A 17,891-nucleotide genomic window follows, 5' to 3' on the forward strand; every position below is an offset into this window, starting at 1 on the left:
CATCTCTGAGTCACTGGGTCTAGCTTAAAAGGCACTGCTGGGCATTCAGCTATGATGGGGAATGGCATACCAAGTCGAATGTGGTAATCCCGAGGGATATCACACTTTTTATCTGTGTTAAAGGATAAGCCTGAGTAGATGGAAGCCAAAAGAATCTATTACTACCCTCCAAATAGCTGACCCTAGTCAGCTGTAGCCAGATGCCATGTGATAACAGTATGATTTTCACAAAAGCTGCTCACTATTTTTATAATTGCTTCACTTAACACTGACAAGTCAAAATGTGAGGAGGGATGGACCAGGTTACGTGGTTAGCTTTTGAGCACCCTGAATTATAACGACTTCCTCTGCTTCTCCCATGGTGTCTGTTCGTTCCTGTGTGAACACTTTAACTTAATAGTGTACAGGCATCCCAACCAACAGACTCGGAATCCTGCATACTGCATCCGCACCAGAGGTCAGGAGGAAGGTGGAAGGAACATTTAGACCATGATTTATGACTTAAGCCACATGTGGTAAATAATTCCCCAACCCCGAGAAAAACATCAGAGAACACTTTAAAAATCATGACATTATGATATCCTTTTAATTTTAGGACTACGAGAAACGATTACGAGACAGAAATGTAATTGAAACCAAGGACCACCTGGACACCCACAGGGCCACAGTGGCCAAGTACCTTCAGCAAGTAAGAAAAAAAAAATCACTTAAAACCATCTTCACAGGGGAGAGAGCCAGGATTTTAGGATGGAAGTGTCTCTGCCTTTATAAATGCCTGTGGCATCTTATACAAGCCACATAGTCTCTCCGGCTTATTTGCTCACATATATAAATAACTGATTGACAACTATGTTTACCTCTTAAATATATAAAACCACGAATCTATGCCATGGTGTATACTGCAGACTGTTATAAACAGGGCATGATTACAAGGGACTCCATTTTTGAGCCCTGGTTTTTCCTGATTGCATCTATGTTGCACTGCTTTACAATAAGCAGTGTAAGAAAAGCAAGACTTTTTAATCCACATCTGAACTGCCCTTACACGCTAGAAAATTTAAAACTAGCTAAAGCAGTCTTTTGTGTATCCTTTTCTTGTTTTCCTTTTAACCATCTTTTAAAAATGATCTATAAGAAATGCTATTGTAACTACAATGCATTCTTCCTATCTAGATAATCTACTCTATGACTTATGTACAAAAAATAATGCCTAACTGATGGTAATTAAGGTGTTCCTTATTTAAATTAGAAGGTGAATTATTCTGGGTAAGTAACATGTGCTAACCAATTGTACCCCTGGAACTCCTGGTGAACCATTCTGAGTAAGAGAAAGCCGTAAGAATCTGTTCTCAATTGTACATGCCTCAAGACTGGTCCTATTGTTTTCTATTTATTGTTACTGTATTCATTCAACAAAATATTGCTATCTTACATTTTAGAAACTATTCATTGTCCTAAAAAATATAATAGTGAACAAGATGAAAACAAACAAAAGCCAATTTCTCAAACTCCGCCCTTCCAGAGTTTACAGTCTTGTGAGGGGAAACTAGAGAGTTTATGGCGATAGAAAATGGGTGGGAGTGGGCTGTTAGAGGGAGGACTGTGTGACATCAAGTCATTCAAAGAAATAGAGTCAATGGTGTTTAAATAACATAACCACCCTAAGTAACGCTGATTTCTTTTCTCAGGTTAGAGAATCAGTGGTAAATCGTTTCCTAACTGCAAAACACCATTTCCTTCTTACTGACTTGGTAGTAGAAGAAGAAGTCCCCAATATCAGGTAAAAATAATCAGACGAAGCTATAGCTGCCTGTGTTCTATCTTATTCCTTTACATGGAAGATGTATGTAAGATTTGGTCAGTACTGTCATGACCCAGTAATGACCATGTTAGTTGAGGGATTTACATCAGGGCAGAGCATCCTAGAGCCGCTCCATCAATTCCCAGTAGAGCCCATCCTGTCTTTCTCTACTGCCAAATCCCCCTCAGTAGCCCTTGTATTTCCCGTTGCAGTTAAACTAACTCTGACAGCATCCCCTCCTACACAACCTCCCTGCTTTTCTAGTCTCCTGATACCAGGCTTCCCCATCCATCTCACACAGTGAAGATGGCTGAGACCACACCCTCTGAGGTTCCAGGATCACAGGGGGCAGCCTGGTTCTACCACAGAGCTGAGGTGTGTGTTTGCTGAGGGCCACATGGAAAAAATGGATATTTACATGGAAGTTGGGCACTGGCTTACTTCTACCACAGAGCTGAGGTGTGTGTTTGCTGAGGGCCACATGGAAAAAATGGATATTTACATGGAAGTTGGGCACTGGCTTACTTGTTTGATTCCCTGTTGGACTAATCTTCAGATAGTCTCAGTCAGGTGTGGGTACACAGAAGTGAAAAGATAACTTCCTATAAGGGTGGTCTTGTGGGGGAAGGGCATTCACTTCACGACCTTCTCAGTGGTCAAGCATCCGGCCTTATGTAAAGGTTATTTCTAGGGGTTGAAGAGATGACTCAGAAGTTTGGAGCACTTAATGCTCTCCTAGGGGACCTAAGTTAGGTTCCCTTCATCCACATTGGGCTCTTCCTAACCTCCTGTAAGGCCAGTTTCAGGATATCTCTTCTGGTCTCCATGGGAACAAGTACATACCCCCACACAGACACACATTACACACAATTAAAAATAAAATAAATCTGCAAAGTTTATTTCCTCTGCACGCACTTCCTCTTCCCTGTCAAGCTAAGAAAGAAGACATGGTACTATCCGTGGTGGCCCCTTGCAACCCCATCCATGTACCAAAGGGAACGGTGACCACATGAATAGCTAGCTGCCAAACCTCTCTCTTTGTTGTAGCTTTTCATTGAATATTTTCAGACATAAAGTTATAGTTAGCACAGATGATGATGTTCATGCTGTTTTTTTTTTCTTTCTTTTCTTTCTTTTTTTTCTGCTTTACTTTCTGCATTAAGTTCTGAAGGCTCGGGGTATGTTCATTCTTTTTTTTTTAATTTTAGTTTGTTCTTGGCTTTAAATTAAAATGCTTCCATTTCTGATAGTCTCAGTTGATAATACGCTCCTAGGCTGGTTGCTAAGGAGGCATCAAAGTCTCATGAGAGCAGTCATGATGTGGGGAGAAAGCATTGGCAAGGCAGGGGATGTGTCATGTCAGGGTGCCTGGCAAAGCTCTCAGGCCCCCATCTTTGGGCTAGATGACTAGAACATGGCCTGAGTTTAAACCCAATTCTCTTCCTACACTAAGCAGCCTTCAGCAATCAAGGCATCTATCAGAGTCTTTGGTTTCTTTATCTGGACAGTATGGTAAATGTTACAGTTGTAAAGACTAGAACTTTCTTATGTAAGGTTTCTAGCACCCCTCTGACTAATACGGAAGACATTTATATATGGTACCTATTCTGTCTAAGACACTAGATACCGATCTGAGCCACTTCTGGAATCCCCTTGGCATTCCTTATGAGTCACACCAGTAGTGCTTAGACAGCAGCTGCAGGGCCTTCCTTCATCCTCAACCAGTGCGTGTCACTTGTAAAGAAGGCTCAGACAAGAATCTGCTGGGCCAGGTCATTACTTAGCAGAAAGGCAAAGAATCCGGATACAGCCTCCGGTGGCTGGCTGTGTCCTGTGGCGAAAAGCACTGTCACAAATCAGCTTCTAGGCACATGGTCAGGTCTGTTTTCCCCTTTAGTTCCTCCCATGAGTCACTGATTGCTGCTTCTGTCTGTAGGCAGCGTGTATATCACAGTCTCTCAGTGAAGGGCAGAGAGGCTTCATTTCCTCCCATCAGCTTTCAATTTTCTTCACCTCCTGCACAATCCCTCAAATGCTGGTCACTGCCATCCCAGCACTTACTCATTTAGGAAATCCAGTAAATGCAAGACAAGTGCCAGGGTGCTCTGCACCCTTCCTTCCTTACTAACCCTCTCAACCACTTCAAGATGCTAGTGCCCTCACTGTACACGTGAGGGAACAGACTCACAGAGGTGAAATAGTTTGTCACAAGGCAAAGAGTGGAGCCAGGATTCACACTCAAGCCTGGATAGCCTCAGAGAGCAAGAGGCAATATCCAGAAACTTCACGAGAAGGCCATGTGCACTGTCAGGTGAATGGAGCTGGCTAATACCACTCTCAGGGCTCAGAGGCAGGGCTCCTCCCAGCAGATGCAGCTAGCTCTCTGGGGAAGGTGGCAAGACTAGCCTGAGGGAGGGTGAAGGGTGGAGAGCACAAGGCATGCTTCAGGAGGTGGTGAACAAGGCAGAGAACGAGGCAGGAGATGCAAAAGAGAAGGGGGGATGGGCAGGCCTGACTTGACTTCCACTAATGAGTGGCAGCTGGAAAAAATAATAATAAAGCATGCAGTGGGAATCTCTCCCTACTCCCACCTGGCTTTGTAGAATTTTTAGAATCTTTTCACCCTCCTTCAAAGGAGAGTGTCCAGGGGTCTCTGAGAGACTTGAAGCAGAGTTAAGGAGGCCATGTGATGATTTTCTAGACCTTTCTTGTCCACCGAGTCCTAATCCTGTTCTGTAATCATTAGCATCTTGGGCCTAAGCCTTTTCAAGCTGGCAGAACAAAAGCGGCCACTGAGGCCACGGAGAAAAGGCCGGAAGAAAGTGACAGCCCAAAACCTGTCTGATGGAGACATAAAGCTGCTGGTGAACATTATCCGGGCTTATGACATTCCTGTGAGGAAGCCCACAGTGAGGTGAGCGCCCTAGAACAGCCTTGGAATAGAACGTGCAGAATGCCAGACAACCTGGTCCTCCTTTAAGTTTTAATGCAGTGGGACTTGACCATTCCTGCTGAAGCCCCACCCCCATTGTTCAGAAATAACAGTTAACTTAGGCTCAACGATGAGGGTATGGGGAACATCCTATGGAACCCAAGGACAAGTGGCACAGGCAAGCCATGTGATAAACTGTGGGGACCCAGATGGCTTTCCTGAGTCCTCCTTGTCTCTCCTACTTGCCTCCCTCTGAGTGTGCTTCATTTTTCTCATGTGATGGAAGTACTATGCATCCACCAACTATGCATCACCTTCTTAGGAGAGAAGCTGGGTGCTCACTGGGGTCAGCTGCTGATAACCGAAGGTCTGGTGAGCTGCAGCAAAGAGGCAGGGTCCAAGAAACAGGCCTGTAACATAAGAAGTGTCTGTCCATGGTTGGCCTCTGTTACCTGTTCAGGAAAATGAGTTATGACTATGGTGGTTCAGCATATTGGGGGAAATGGAGAGAACATGGCTATAGTGGTGTCCAGTTTGAGTTTCTTATAGAGATAGAAGGATAAAGAATTGAAATTCTTTGTTGTGGGTACCCTTGTTGCTGTAATGGAAGAAAGTTGAACTTGTCCCTTCTCCATGTACCATGGTTGCACATTCACATGCGTCATTTCATTTAACCCTTACTATTATTACTATCTCTATCTTACCAGGTGGAAAACAAACAGAGATGGCATATGTAGCCTGGCCCAGGTCATCCAGCACTATCAGATTCCAGAGTGCCAAGATAGCTTGTGGCATCTTCTTTCCTCTCTAGGTTCTTCCTTTCTCCATCACTCTGTCCTCTCACCCCATTATTTTGCCCTAGTTCTCTTTTCCTATTTTGTGTGTACATTTGAATGCATGCTATATGAACACATGTGTATATGGGTGCATGCACCTTTATGCTTGTGTTCAGAGGCCAGAAGAGGATGTCCGGTGTCCTGCTCTATCACTGTCTACCTTAATCCTCTGAGCTAGGCTGGTGGCCAGCTAGCTCTCAGCTTCCCTCCTGTCTCTCCTTCCCACAGTGCTGGAGTTACAAGTGCATGAACAGTCATGCCCAGCTTTTTATATGGGTGCTGAGATCCACATCTCATTCCCATGCTTGTGTGGCAAGAGCTCTTACCCCCTGGAATCTCTTCAGCACCTGCCCTTTTTCTTTACTAATTCTTCATCCTGTTACAGAACATCTATTGATACAGTGAAAGGGAGCCATAAGGAGCTGCAGAGAGGGTCTGGGGTTCACCATGACTCAGGCACCTGTGAGAGTGAAGGAGAGGACAATATACCCTTTCCTCTGCTCCCAGAGATACATGCAGGCTTGGGAAGAGAAGTTGGGGGAGGCCTTGGAAATCCTAAGGTGCCCCAGGATGGAGCAGCGCATACTCAAAGTCTTCTGGATGTCAACAAGCTTAGAGACAATGGCCACTATGAGAGCTACCAGCACCTCACATCTTCAAAGGAACCATCCCAGTAGACAGACTTTGTCATTTACCCCTTTCATCCCTTTTCCCTCCTAGCAAGTTTCAGCAGCCTTCGAGATCTTCGAGGACTTTCAGTGAAAAGCAAACTGCTTCCCCCAGCACACACAGTCCAGTGCACAGCACAGATTACCCCCTTGGCCAGGTGAGAGAACAAGGCTGGGTTTCTGCTTTGAATCCTGTTCTGTACGTCTTTAAGAGTTGCCTTTAAGGGCCTTGTCTATAGTTCAGTTGGTTTAGTGTTTGTCTAGCATTCACAAGGCCCTGGGTTAGATCCTTGGCATTGTATAAACTATAGTCCTTGCACTTGGAAGGTGGAAACAAGAGGATCAGAAGTTCAAGGTCAGGGGCTAGAAAGACAGCTCAGTAGTTAAGCATACTTGGCTGCTCCTACAGAGGTCCTAGGTTCTATTCCCCTCCTGGCAACTCACAACTGTCTGTAACCCCAGTTCCAGAGGATGTGATGCCCTCTTCTGGCCGGCCTCTGGGGGCACCAGGCATACATTTGGTTCAGACAAATACTCGTACACATAAAATAAAAATAAATATGCAGGCATATGCCTTTAATCCTAGCACTCTGGTGACAGAGACAAGTGGTTTTTGTTTCAAGGCCACCCTGGTCTACATAAAGAGTTCAAGGCCGGCCAGAGTTACACGGTGAGACCCTGCCTCAAAATGTTAGGAACAAAGAATAATCTTGGTGTGTATAGCACAAACAAACATACAAACTGAAAATAGTCTAGAAAGGCAATTTCTTTTGCAAAATAAGTGCACCAGAAGCCAAGAGGCTAGGGAACACACTGAGGCAGGAAGTCCATCTGGTTTTTATTCTAACACAGGTGGTGACTATGGCTTTCCCCCACTCCCAGTCTTTAAAGACTGACTAGTTTTAAAAGAATAACAATAGAAATGAAGGAAAGGGGAAGGGGCTCAGCCCCAGGCCATCAGATTCCAGGATGCAGCAGAGGGGGTGACTTTCTGCAAATACAGGTTTTACCAGGTGGGGGGATTAAAGATGGGGGAGACGTATATATATTTAAAAACAAAGTTCAACATCATCCTCAGCTCCATAGTGAGTTTAAACCCAGCTTGGTGTGAATGAGACACCAGCCTCCCGCAAGAAATGGCTGGAGCACTGGGGACATCAGAGGAGAAACTTGTCTCCTGGAGATTTACAACTTACAGTCACCCTTGCTCTGCAAGGAGAGCTCTGGGGCTCAGGCAGCAGTGGCAGCAGACCAGCCTTGGCCAGTGCAGCTTAGCTGCACCTGTATCTTCTTTTCTATTTAAACCCACCCTTACCTCAAGATCCCAAAGACGGACTGAGAGGTGGTCACTGGATCTCTCTGTCCCTCTTCCCCATGTGACCTTGAAGAAATCTCTCTTTTTTACTTTTCACCAAAAGGAAAAAAGAAAGAAAGGAAAGATTACCTATAAACTCCTGGACAGACTTCCTGTTTCATTTTCTTCTGAAAAATACTATTTAATAAGCATGCTCTCCTTTGCCTAAGATAGAAAATAGTGACGTATGTGATAAGCATAGATCCTTTGTCAAGAACAGAATAACTAATCATTACACACTTGGGGTTTGCTCTTGACTTTCAGGTCTTAGTCCGTCCTTTCGTAGAAGTCTCTTTCCAAAGAACAATCTGCCACACCACTACAGCTGAAGGACCAAATCCCAGCTGGAACGAAGAACTTGAACTTCCATTCAGGTAAATGGAACACTCCTCTGTACGACACTGGAAGGGCTCAAGCCAAAGAAAGCACCCTGGCTGAAGGAATGGAGCCAGAACCTGCTTCTCAATGCCCACAGCTGGCTCTGCTCTGTGAGTGAGGTTGCCGGTGTGGTGGCACACGCTTTTAACCCCAGCACTCAGGAGGCAGAGGCAGGTAGATCTCTGTGGGTTCGAGGCCAGCCTGGTCTACATAGCAAGTTCCAGGCCAGCCAGAGCTACACAGTAAGTAGCTGTCTCAAGAAAAACAAAACAAAAAGAGTGAAATCATGGTCGCTATTGGAACGGTCTACTTTCCTCCAGTTCTGACTTCCTATAGGCCAAAGGCTTTTATTAGTTTAGGACCTGAGATGACCTAAATTAACCCTCTACTTTCGTGAAGAAGAAATTAAAACCCTTAAGAGGGGAGATAGCTTAAAGGCTTAGGCGGTAGGTGTGACATGTATTCTCTGTCCTTGTGCGAGAGGTCCTTAGGATGAAAAACAAATTAGGGTAGAAATTAGAAGTAATTAGGTCAAAAGAGGACACAGTCACCACTATTATACGTAACACAGGCAAAAGATCAGAAACTGAAAAGCAGATGAAGATTTTCAACCGTGTGATACCCCAGTCTCTGGCCTGGCTGTAGAGGGACATGTTTACATGGGCGTGGTAATGGTCATGGGCCTGGTCTAGGAAAGGATTCTCACCCTTGTGTTGTTTGACTTCCATGTGAGAAAGTGAGGAGATGCACCTGTCATTCCTCCAGCCATAGTCTAGCAGGAAGTTCATGACCGGAGGTGGGCCCTCTGGATGGAGCACCTTTGGAACCAAGGTGCTTAGAAAGGCCATACCTCTGGTGTTGGCTGGAGATGTTGTAGCCATCCCCAGAGCTAACTCAGGCCCTGACAGGCCAGTTTCTCTCAAGAGTTTGGGGAATATAGTATCTACCAGCATAAACCAATAGAGTGTTTGGATCTGCAGAACCCAAAGTTCAGAACCAGTCCCATTGGAGTGTGTAATAAAAATGTATATTCTAGGGGCTAAAGAGATGGCTCAGAGGTTAAGCAGCTCTTATTGGCTGCTCTTCCAGAGGACCCTGGCTCAGTTTCCAGCACCCACATGACAGCTCACAACTGTCTGTAAATCCAGTTCCAGGAGATCCAACACCCTCACACAGACATACTTGTAGACAAAACACCAACACAAGTAAAAAAAAAAAAAGAAAAAGAAAAAATAAATAAATAAATAAATAAATAAATAAATAAATAAATAAATAAATAAATAAATAAATAAAAAGGAAAATGTGTATCCTATATCCTTGTTAAGAGATCCTTGGCCGGGCAGTGGTGGCGCACGCCTTTAATCCCAGCACTCGGGAGGCAGAGCCAGGCGGATCTCTGTGAGTTCGAGGCCAGCCTGGTCTACAGCGCAAGATCCAGGAAAGGCGCAAAGCTACACAGAGAAACCCTGTCTCGAAAAAAAAAAAAAAAAAAAAAAAAAAAGAGATCCTTGGGATAAAAGGACTGCACGTGCTCCTGCTCGGTATTTTTCAAGCACTGACACTGAGCATTCATAGTACCTGTTTGGCCTGTTTTCACGGTCTCTGTTCATGTGCTCTCTCACAGGGCCCCGAATGGGGACTACAGCACAGCCAGCTTACAGTCAGTGAAGGATGACGTGTACATTAACATTTTCGATGAAGTGCTGTATGATATCCTGGAGGTAAGTTGTCAGTTTTAAGGGAGTCATCAGAACTCTGCGTTCATTTTCCTATCTTCTACCATCGTTTACGCCCCAAGCACAGGGGAAAGTGGGGAAAGGACAAGGAAGAAGAATGGCGATTCTACTTGCAGCGGAGTATTTCCTGTTCCAGGGTTGTGCTGACTGCTTTAGACACGCTGTCTTATTCAATTCCAGAGTGATTCTATGAAGCAAGTTATTATATCTCTGGCTAACAATGAGAAAACTTATGTTCAGAGAAGTTGACTTTCCTAGGGTGGCAAACTTAAATGTCTGAACCTAACCCACATGCTTTCAGCTAAAATCTTGCTGCTTTCTTACCTGCGAATTAATTACATGGGGGCCTTGGAGAAAGATTCAGTAGGTAGAATGCCCACTGTGCAAGCATGAGGATGCAAGTTTGGAGTCCTAGCACACACGTAAAAGCCAAGTGGGATGGTATGCACCTGCTTGAGGGTAGAGAATCCTGGGGTTTGCTGTCTAACTAGTCTAGTCGAAACAGGAAGCTCCTATTCAATGAGTGACCCAAACTCAAAGAATAAGGTAGAGAAGCAAGTATGGAAAACATACTGGCAGAAAAAGAGGGGAAAAAAGGGAAAGCATACTGGCATCGATTTCTGGTATTCATATGCATAGCACAGTCAAGAACACCCATACATACCTGTTGTGGAATATTACTTTAACTAGACAAAGATGTGTTACATTTGTTTATGCTGCATTTAATTATGTAAAGATGTATTGTTTTGCCTGCCTAAGGCACCTGATTGCTCTAATAAAAAGCTGAATGGCCAATAGCTAGGCAGTAGAGAGAGAGGTGGCAGAGAGAATAAGTAGGAGGAAACTAGGCTTAAAGGAGAGAAGAGAGAACAAGGGAGAAAGAGAGGGAGACACTTGGGGCCAGCCAGCCACCAGCCAGCCAGACACAGAATAGGAAATACGGAATGAAAGAAGATAAAAAAAAAAACCAAGGCAAAATGTAGATGAAGAGAAACAGGTTAAATTAAGTTATAAGAGCTAGTGGGACAAGTATAAGATAAGGCCGAGCATTCATAACTAATAATAAGTTTCTGTGTCATGATTTGGCAGCTGGTTGGTGGCCCAAAAGAAAGCCTGCTACACATACCCATTCACATGCACATACACGCACACAAACACACAGAGTGACAGAGACAGAGAGACAGAGAGAGACACAAATGTAAATGCCTGAAGTTCTTAAATAATTATTACTTCTCCTGCTTTCTTTAGGATGACCGTGAAAGAGGAAGTGGAATCCATACCCGTATTGAGAGACACTGGTTAGGATGTGTGAAAATCCCATTTAGTACTATCTATTTCCAAGCAAGGGTAAGTAACAAAAGTCAGAATTACATGTAACTAGGAAACATCTCTATCCATTCTTCCTATTAAATTCTGAAACCTGTGAAAATGTATGTGCACAGCGCTTGAAAAAATAAAAATCACTACATCAAGTCATTGATCTTCCATTACTTAATGATATATTCATAACTCCTGTTCTTTTGAGTTAATAGCTAATGTATGACTACTTGAATCTAAGAACTTTAAAACATTTAAACAGAAGGAAAGACTATGGGACAAAGTGAAAGTTGTCAAAATGATGAAAGTGGAGTGGATGGACGCCTGAAAGTAACTTGAAGGAAACAGGGCAGTTGACAGCCCAATTTATCAAGTACATTCTATCAATATTTCTCAAAGTGTGCACTATTTAAAACATGAAAAATCATGCCGGGCGGTGGTGGCGCACGCCTTTAATCCCAGCACTTGGGAGGCAGAGGCAGGCGGATCTCTGTGAGTTCGAGGCCAGCCTGGGCTACAGCGCGAGATCCAGGAAAGGCGCAAAGCTACACAGAGAAACCCTGTCTCGAAAAACCAAAAAAAAAAAAAAAACCAAAAAAAAAAAAAAAAAAAAAAAAACATGAAAAATCATTAACACAGGCATGCTTGACAAAGACACCCTTTTGCAAACATAACAGTTCAGCTTAATAGATCCATGAGGTTGACAGTTCTTTTCTAACTTTGTAACTCTACTGAGGCAGCTGAAGACTCTGGAATCTCTTCAGTATCCCACCATTAACTCCATGCTGATAGGCAACTATGTGCTACTGTGATAGCTACACAGAGCAGATGCTGCCTAGACCACAGGGTTTCCAGCAAAAGACTCAAACCAAACCTCTATTCTAAGAGCCTTAGGTTGGCTGTCAAGCATAAACTGGAATTGCAATCTTCCCTATGACAAAGGGACAGTCTAGTGATATGCTTACCATGAGAATTATATTCCCCCATTTAGTAGATTTTAAAAGAAAAATAAGAGCATACTATCTTACAAGTAAAGCTGTCTGTAATGTTTGACGGTTGTTGAATCTCAGGTTTGGAGGTTATTTAGAAATCATTATGTGTAGAGCTCCTTTGCTTTGTGGCAGCAGCACCCATTCTCTTACAGCTCACCCCGCAGGAACTCATGACCTCTGGAGGCATGTCTGCTATGTGTGTACTACCTTTAAAAAACACAGTTATAGCTGGGCAATGGTGATGCACACCTTTAATCCCAGCACTTGGGAGGCAGAAGCAGGTGGATCTCTGTGAGTTCAAGGACAGCCTGGTCTACAAAGTGAGTTCCAAGACAACTGGGGCTGTTACACAGAGAAACCCTGTCTCAAAAACAAAACAAAACAAAAACCACAGCTATAAAGCAGAGAAAGATGACACAAGAGGAGGTAATAGTCCCTTTTTGCAGAGCAAATATCTAGACTATGGCAAATACACACTACTAAAGTCAAGCAGACTATGCTCAAACATTAATGAAAGGAACAAGCTCTATATGAGGATATACAGAGAGCAAAGCAGTTCTGAGATGACACTAGACCTAAGCCTTGAAACACTGGTAAGATTCTGAAAGACAGAGAAGGAATGCTGGGAAATCAGAAAAGGGGAAGGCTGCCAGCCAATGAGCATGCACCACATACTGGATATTGTTCTTAGTCCCTTACATCTTTTAGCTCATTCCCTGCTCACCACAGTCCTGCAAATCAGGTCCTGTTATTTTTTTTCTTCTTACAAATGAGGCAGCTGAAGTACTGGGAGTTTAAGACAAGATCTGAACCCAGGAAACATTCATGACCAGTGCATGCTCTAGCAAACAAAGGAAAGTCAGGGAAGCAGAGAGCCCTTCCTGCTGAGAACTTAGGGATTCTAACCTGACCAAGCTTAACGTGTATCTGATGCATTCAATTATGAGAAATGGCCCTTCCCTTTGAACTTGTTACAAAATCATCACAGTGCTTACCACGTCATATTTTCTTCACAGATTGATGGCACATTTAAAATAGACATCCCTCCAGTTCTTCTGGGATATAGTAAGGAGCGAAACATTATTATGGAACGAGCCTTTGATTCTGCCCGAAGCCTGAGTGAAGGCTCTTACATCACCCTGTTTATTACCATTGAGCCTCAACTGGTTCCTGGAGAACCAATTCGAGAAAAGGTAATGGGGTACAATCTGGAAAGCCACCGTGGATGCTGAAGCCTAAGACATGCTTGCTAGGCTATGGATTTATAAACTTTGGACTGTATAAACAGAAGTTCTCCTCCTTTAATATCCATTCATTATGCTTTCAACTAGGACCTAAGGTGGCAATGGACAGACATGTGCATTTACCCTTCACAACCTCGTAGTTAAGGCAATCATCAACACAAACTTTTAGGAAAGCAAGACAAATATAAACATGTTCTGCTTTTAGAACAATGTGTTCCACATGAATAAAATGGAGTATGACAATTAGAAAATCAGATTGCTAGTTGCCATTTACTGGCACACATGCTAAGGAAACCTTTCCATCTTTGACTTCAGCTCCCAGCTGTACTATGCATTCAGTCAGGTCACAGTCATACTCAGATGACCTTCAGAGATTACAAGGCACTTTATGAGAAAAAATATGCATCTTAAATAGCTGTAGAAAACAGTTTATGATGTAGCAGGTATGGTGGTGCACACTTTTAATTCCAGGAGAGGGAGGTAGAGGCAGAGGCAAGTGGATCTCCGTGAGTTTGAGACCAGACTGATCTACGTAAGTGAGAACCTGTCTCAAAACAACAACAAAGTCTACCATGCTTACATGCATATATAAACTTAACTTTCAAGTTATTGTGTTATGTAACTTATCATATGGACCCCTGGGTTTCCAGTTGTCATTAAGTCTGAAATGGGGATGGAAACTTGAGCCCGCTTCTGAGTTTTTCAGCTTGTTTAGCAGAGAAAAATACTACGTGTATAGCCCATCAGCAATGCCTACTCAGGAAAGGAAGGATTAATGGAAGCTCAAATGTACTTAAGAAGTAATCTCAGGTCCTAAGCTTCATTGCTAAAGCCAAAGTTGTCAAGAAAACAGCACAGATTCATGTCAGATCATTTTCAGAAAGGGAAATCTTCTGAATGTCTATCTCTAGGTGCAAGCTCAGGAGAAAAACAACAAGCATGTCCACACACAAATGCTCTCAGACTAAGGGCAGTATTGTGACTTCAAAGTTAACCTGGCAACTTGTTGCTGCCTTTGGTGACATTTCACTGCCCCTTTATGGCTGTATGCATTTTCCATTGACCTCTGACATGGCAGACAAGTTGATTGACAGGCTCCCGATATCCTACAAATGCAATGGTAGAAAGCCCCACATGATTCCCCTACACATTGTTCAAGAAAGAGAGGCTCTCAACCTGAAACACCAGGACCACAGCTTGGAAATGGTCTTCCACTAACTACAACTTTTACGTGTATCTGATGCATTCAATTATGAGAAATGGCCCTTCCCTTTGAACAGTAGCAACCCTGAACTTTAACATCCCTAACTTTACAATGTTTAGGTTAAAAAGTCTTTAAAACAGGTTGTTAATGCTGTTTTCCTGTCATTTCTTTTCTGTTGCCTGTGGTAGATGAGTGGCATGGTTAAGAAGGTACTGAGTGTCTTGTTTTATAATCCATAGATTGATAGCTATGTTTTTACTAGCTGCTTTTGTCCACTGCCTCCAGGGAACAGGTGCTGGGTCCCAGTGTATGTGTAATCCCTTGGCAATGAACTGTAGATGCCTGTAGAGTCGCAGAAAATGTCCAGCCATGTGTGTAGCGTGTGTGAGGCCCTGGGTGCAACCACTAGTATAGAAAAAAACAAAAGAATGCCTTTGGCCCCTTTGCCATTATATTTGTCAGCAAGTGACTTCATTGACTTTAAATGTCTCCTGCATGCTGGGAGCTCAGCTTCACTTTCCATGACTGTTTCTTAGAGAGGCAATGCAGATATTTCTTTCTAACAGTTATTTCTAGTCAGTTGAGGTCAACTGACCATTCAAAGGCAGGATGAACTCATTCTGTTTTCTGAAAATGTTTCATTAGCTGACAGGTCAAAGGACTGAACCACTTAAGAATCTTCTAAATTGCATTTTCGATAAACCTGATCCATCCAAATTGCTTCAGGAGAAACAATGCAAATTCCTGTAATATTTGGCCTTCCCATGGCACTTCTCAGATCACAGACAGCATGCTTCTCCTTCAAGTGCTAGTGTCTTAAATGCATATTAGTGACTTGATAATGATTAGATGCCAGCATGTACGTATTAGGTGCCAGGTTTTGTAGTGATATATTGTGTACCCTAATAAAAATTTGCCTGAAGATCGGAGAGCAGAACAAGCCACTAGCTTAAACATAGATGTCAGGAAGTGGTGGCACACAGCTTTAATCCTAGCACTCAGGAGGCAGATATCCATCTGGATCTCTATGAGTTCAAATCCACCCTGGACTACATGAGATTGACTCAGTCTAGGAAAGAAACAGAGCCAGGCAGTGGTAGCACACACCTTTAATCCCAGTACTTGGGATTTCATGCCTATGTTTCCAGTACTTGGGGGGCACACATGCCTTTAATCCAAGCACTAAGAGGGAAATAATATAGCTGGGTGAAGAAAGGTATATAAGATGTGAGGAGACAGGAACTAAAAGCTTTTCGGCTGGAGCCTTTCAGGTGAGGATTCAGAGGATTGCAATCAGAGGATCCGTGGAGTTGGTGAGGTGAGATGTGGCAGTGGCTTGTTCCTTTGTCTCTCTGATCTTTCAGCATTTACCCCAATATCTGGCTCCGGGTTTTTTATTAAAAGATCTATTTAAGATTTGAGCAACAAGATATAGGAAGGAAAAGGTCAAACACAGGTCCTGCCTTCAAGATACATAGAGCATCTGAGTCTAAGCAGCTGAGACGTTTTCTGCCACACATGCCACCCTGAAAGGCCAACAGTTGTGCTGACTCAGCTCTTGTTCTAGACTGTGCCTGCAGATGCTTCTCCCACATCCTCTTAGGTCTCTCCATAGCACTCTGTAGAATCTGCTCAAATACTTTAACTGTGTGGCTGCTTATCCATGTTCCTCTCTAGACTAGAAATTCCTTGAGGAGATTTTCTTAATCGAGAATGTCTGGAATCTTTTAGACTCTTGGGAAATTTTTTCAAATGGCGACATGAATGAGTAAATGAAAAATTCAATAAATAAATTTAAAGGTGTAAGAAAGAATTCAATAGTTTTTTCATACCCTCGTTGCTCCATAATTTTCCACTTTTCTAAAATTACACTAGTTTCTGACTTGACAGTTCTACCCTAGGCTAGAAATCTGTGACACAGTCCACATTTGAGATGTGGATATTTCCAGCTCTCTTCCCCTTAAAAGACTAAATCAAAACACACATAAAACTCTATTGCTTGTGCTCATCACTCAGATTAGTATTTCATCATTTAATTTGTATAGTTTTTTATTAATCTAATAGTTTTCATATGGCTTGCCTATTCACTACTTTCTTTCTGTCTTATATACTTAATGATAATTTTAATTCTTAAATTATCAACACAATTAAATAAAGCTGCAAAGATACCAAAAAAATGACTTTATAAAGAAGTCATTTAATCATGCCTTCCAAACCACACATTCAGCTCATGGTGCCTGTGAAATCCGAATGTTTTCTGTTTGGTTTCCTGTAATGATATACACCCCATGAAGTATTTCTTTTTGAAGTTTGATAGCCAGGAAGATGAGAAGTTACTTCAGGCAACAGAGAAGTTTCAAGCAGAATGTGCCCTAAGGTTCCCACGGCGTCAGTGCTTCACAACAGTCATCGACATGAGCGGGAAAACTGTGTTCATTACTCGATTTCTCAAGCCTTTAAACCCTCCTCAGGAGCTCCTCAGTGTCTACCCCAACGACCCACAGGCAACTGCGGTGAGTGTGCCACAGACAATCAGTGACGTTTAAAAAACGTTTTAAATATCAGTGTACTGCCAGGTTACCATACTTCATGATGCTTAAGCTACTAAGTCCACAGAGATCATCAAGCATGAAAGTAATGATTCAAACTATCTTATTGCCACGAGGATATCTGTCTTTAGGGAAATCTGAAAGTACTAGAGATGATGATAATCCTTTGTTCATCCTTTCTATAAATAATTGAGTGTTTACTATACCCTTGGCTTTATACTAGGTGCTAAAAAATTAACATATGAAACTTTCAAAATCATACATAAACATATTTTAGTTATATATTCTCAATAAGTGTTAGGCATGCAATTTCTGCTATAGCAAAATAACTACTCAATATTCTGCTTAATTCTATAAGCATCACTGACTTCAAATTGAACCACATGTATTTTCAATATTTAGCCCATCCTAACATGCACTCTCATTGAGACATTAAATATACATGTACCAGCCACAGGCTTCAAAACTCCATACCCACCATAAAATTGTATAAAACTATAAGCCATATATATATTAAGCCAGTTTTAAGTGAATACTATAAACCATAACTGTTCTGAGGATATGGCTAGTAAAGGGAGTAATTGTTTCTAAGTTGTTTTTTTGTTTGTTTTTGTTTTTGTTTTTCAAGACAAGGTTTCTCTGTGTAGCTTTGGAGCCTGTCCTGGAACTCACTCTGTAGCCCAGGCTGGCCTTGAACTCACAGAGATCCACCTGCCTCTGCCTCCCGAGTGCTGGGATTAAAGGCGAGCACCACCACCACCCAACTTCTAAGTTTTAATATAGTCATATATGTGTGTGTGTATTATATATATATACATATATGACTTTTGTAGATATAAAATTCACTATATACAATTAGTTTCTATAGGAAGCCAAATAG

At 42.6% G+C, this 17,891-nt stretch overlaps 1 protein-coding gene across 6 annotated transcripts in view; it reads left to right on the top strand.

Annotated features, from left to right (window-relative positions):
- Positions 1-17,891, top strand: part of Cc2d2a (coiled-coil and C2 domain containing 2A) — an 83,925-nt gene that overhangs the window by 55,367 nt on the left and 10,667 nt on the right. For 5 of the 6 annotated variants that reach the window (XM_052734848.1, XM_052734847.1, XM_052734846.1 and 2 more), the window contains 10 exons: positions 596-688; positions 1,689-1,780; positions 2,965-2,979; positions 4,548-4,715; positions 6,290-6,395; positions 7,856-7,965; positions 9,594-9,690; positions 10,954-11,052; positions 13,031-13,207; positions 16,772-16,975. In XM_052734848.1, the coding sequence (XP_052590808.1) occupies positions 596-688; positions 1,689-1,780; positions 2,965-2,979; positions 4,548-4,715; positions 6,290-6,395; positions 7,856-7,965; positions 9,594-9,690; positions 10,954-11,052; positions 13,031-13,207; positions 16,772-16,975 (1,161 nt within the window). The remainder of the gene's footprint in view (positions 1-595; positions 689-1,688; positions 1,781-2,964; positions 2,980-4,547; positions 4,716-6,289; positions 6,396-7,855; positions 7,966-9,593; positions 9,691-10,953; positions 11,053-13,030; positions 13,208-16,771; positions 16,976-17,891) is intronic. The other variant, XM_052734849.1, reaches the window with a different exon arrangement.

Source organism: Peromyscus californicus, unplaced genomic scaffold, assembly GCF_007827085.1.
Source record: "Peromyscus californicus insignis strain IS unplaced genomic scaffold, ASM782708v3 Scaffold_13__1_contigs__length_99412109, whole genome shotgun sequence".
NCBI classification, from domain to species: Eukaryota; Metazoa; Chordata; class Mammalia; order Rodentia; family Cricetidae; genus Peromyscus; species Peromyscus californicus.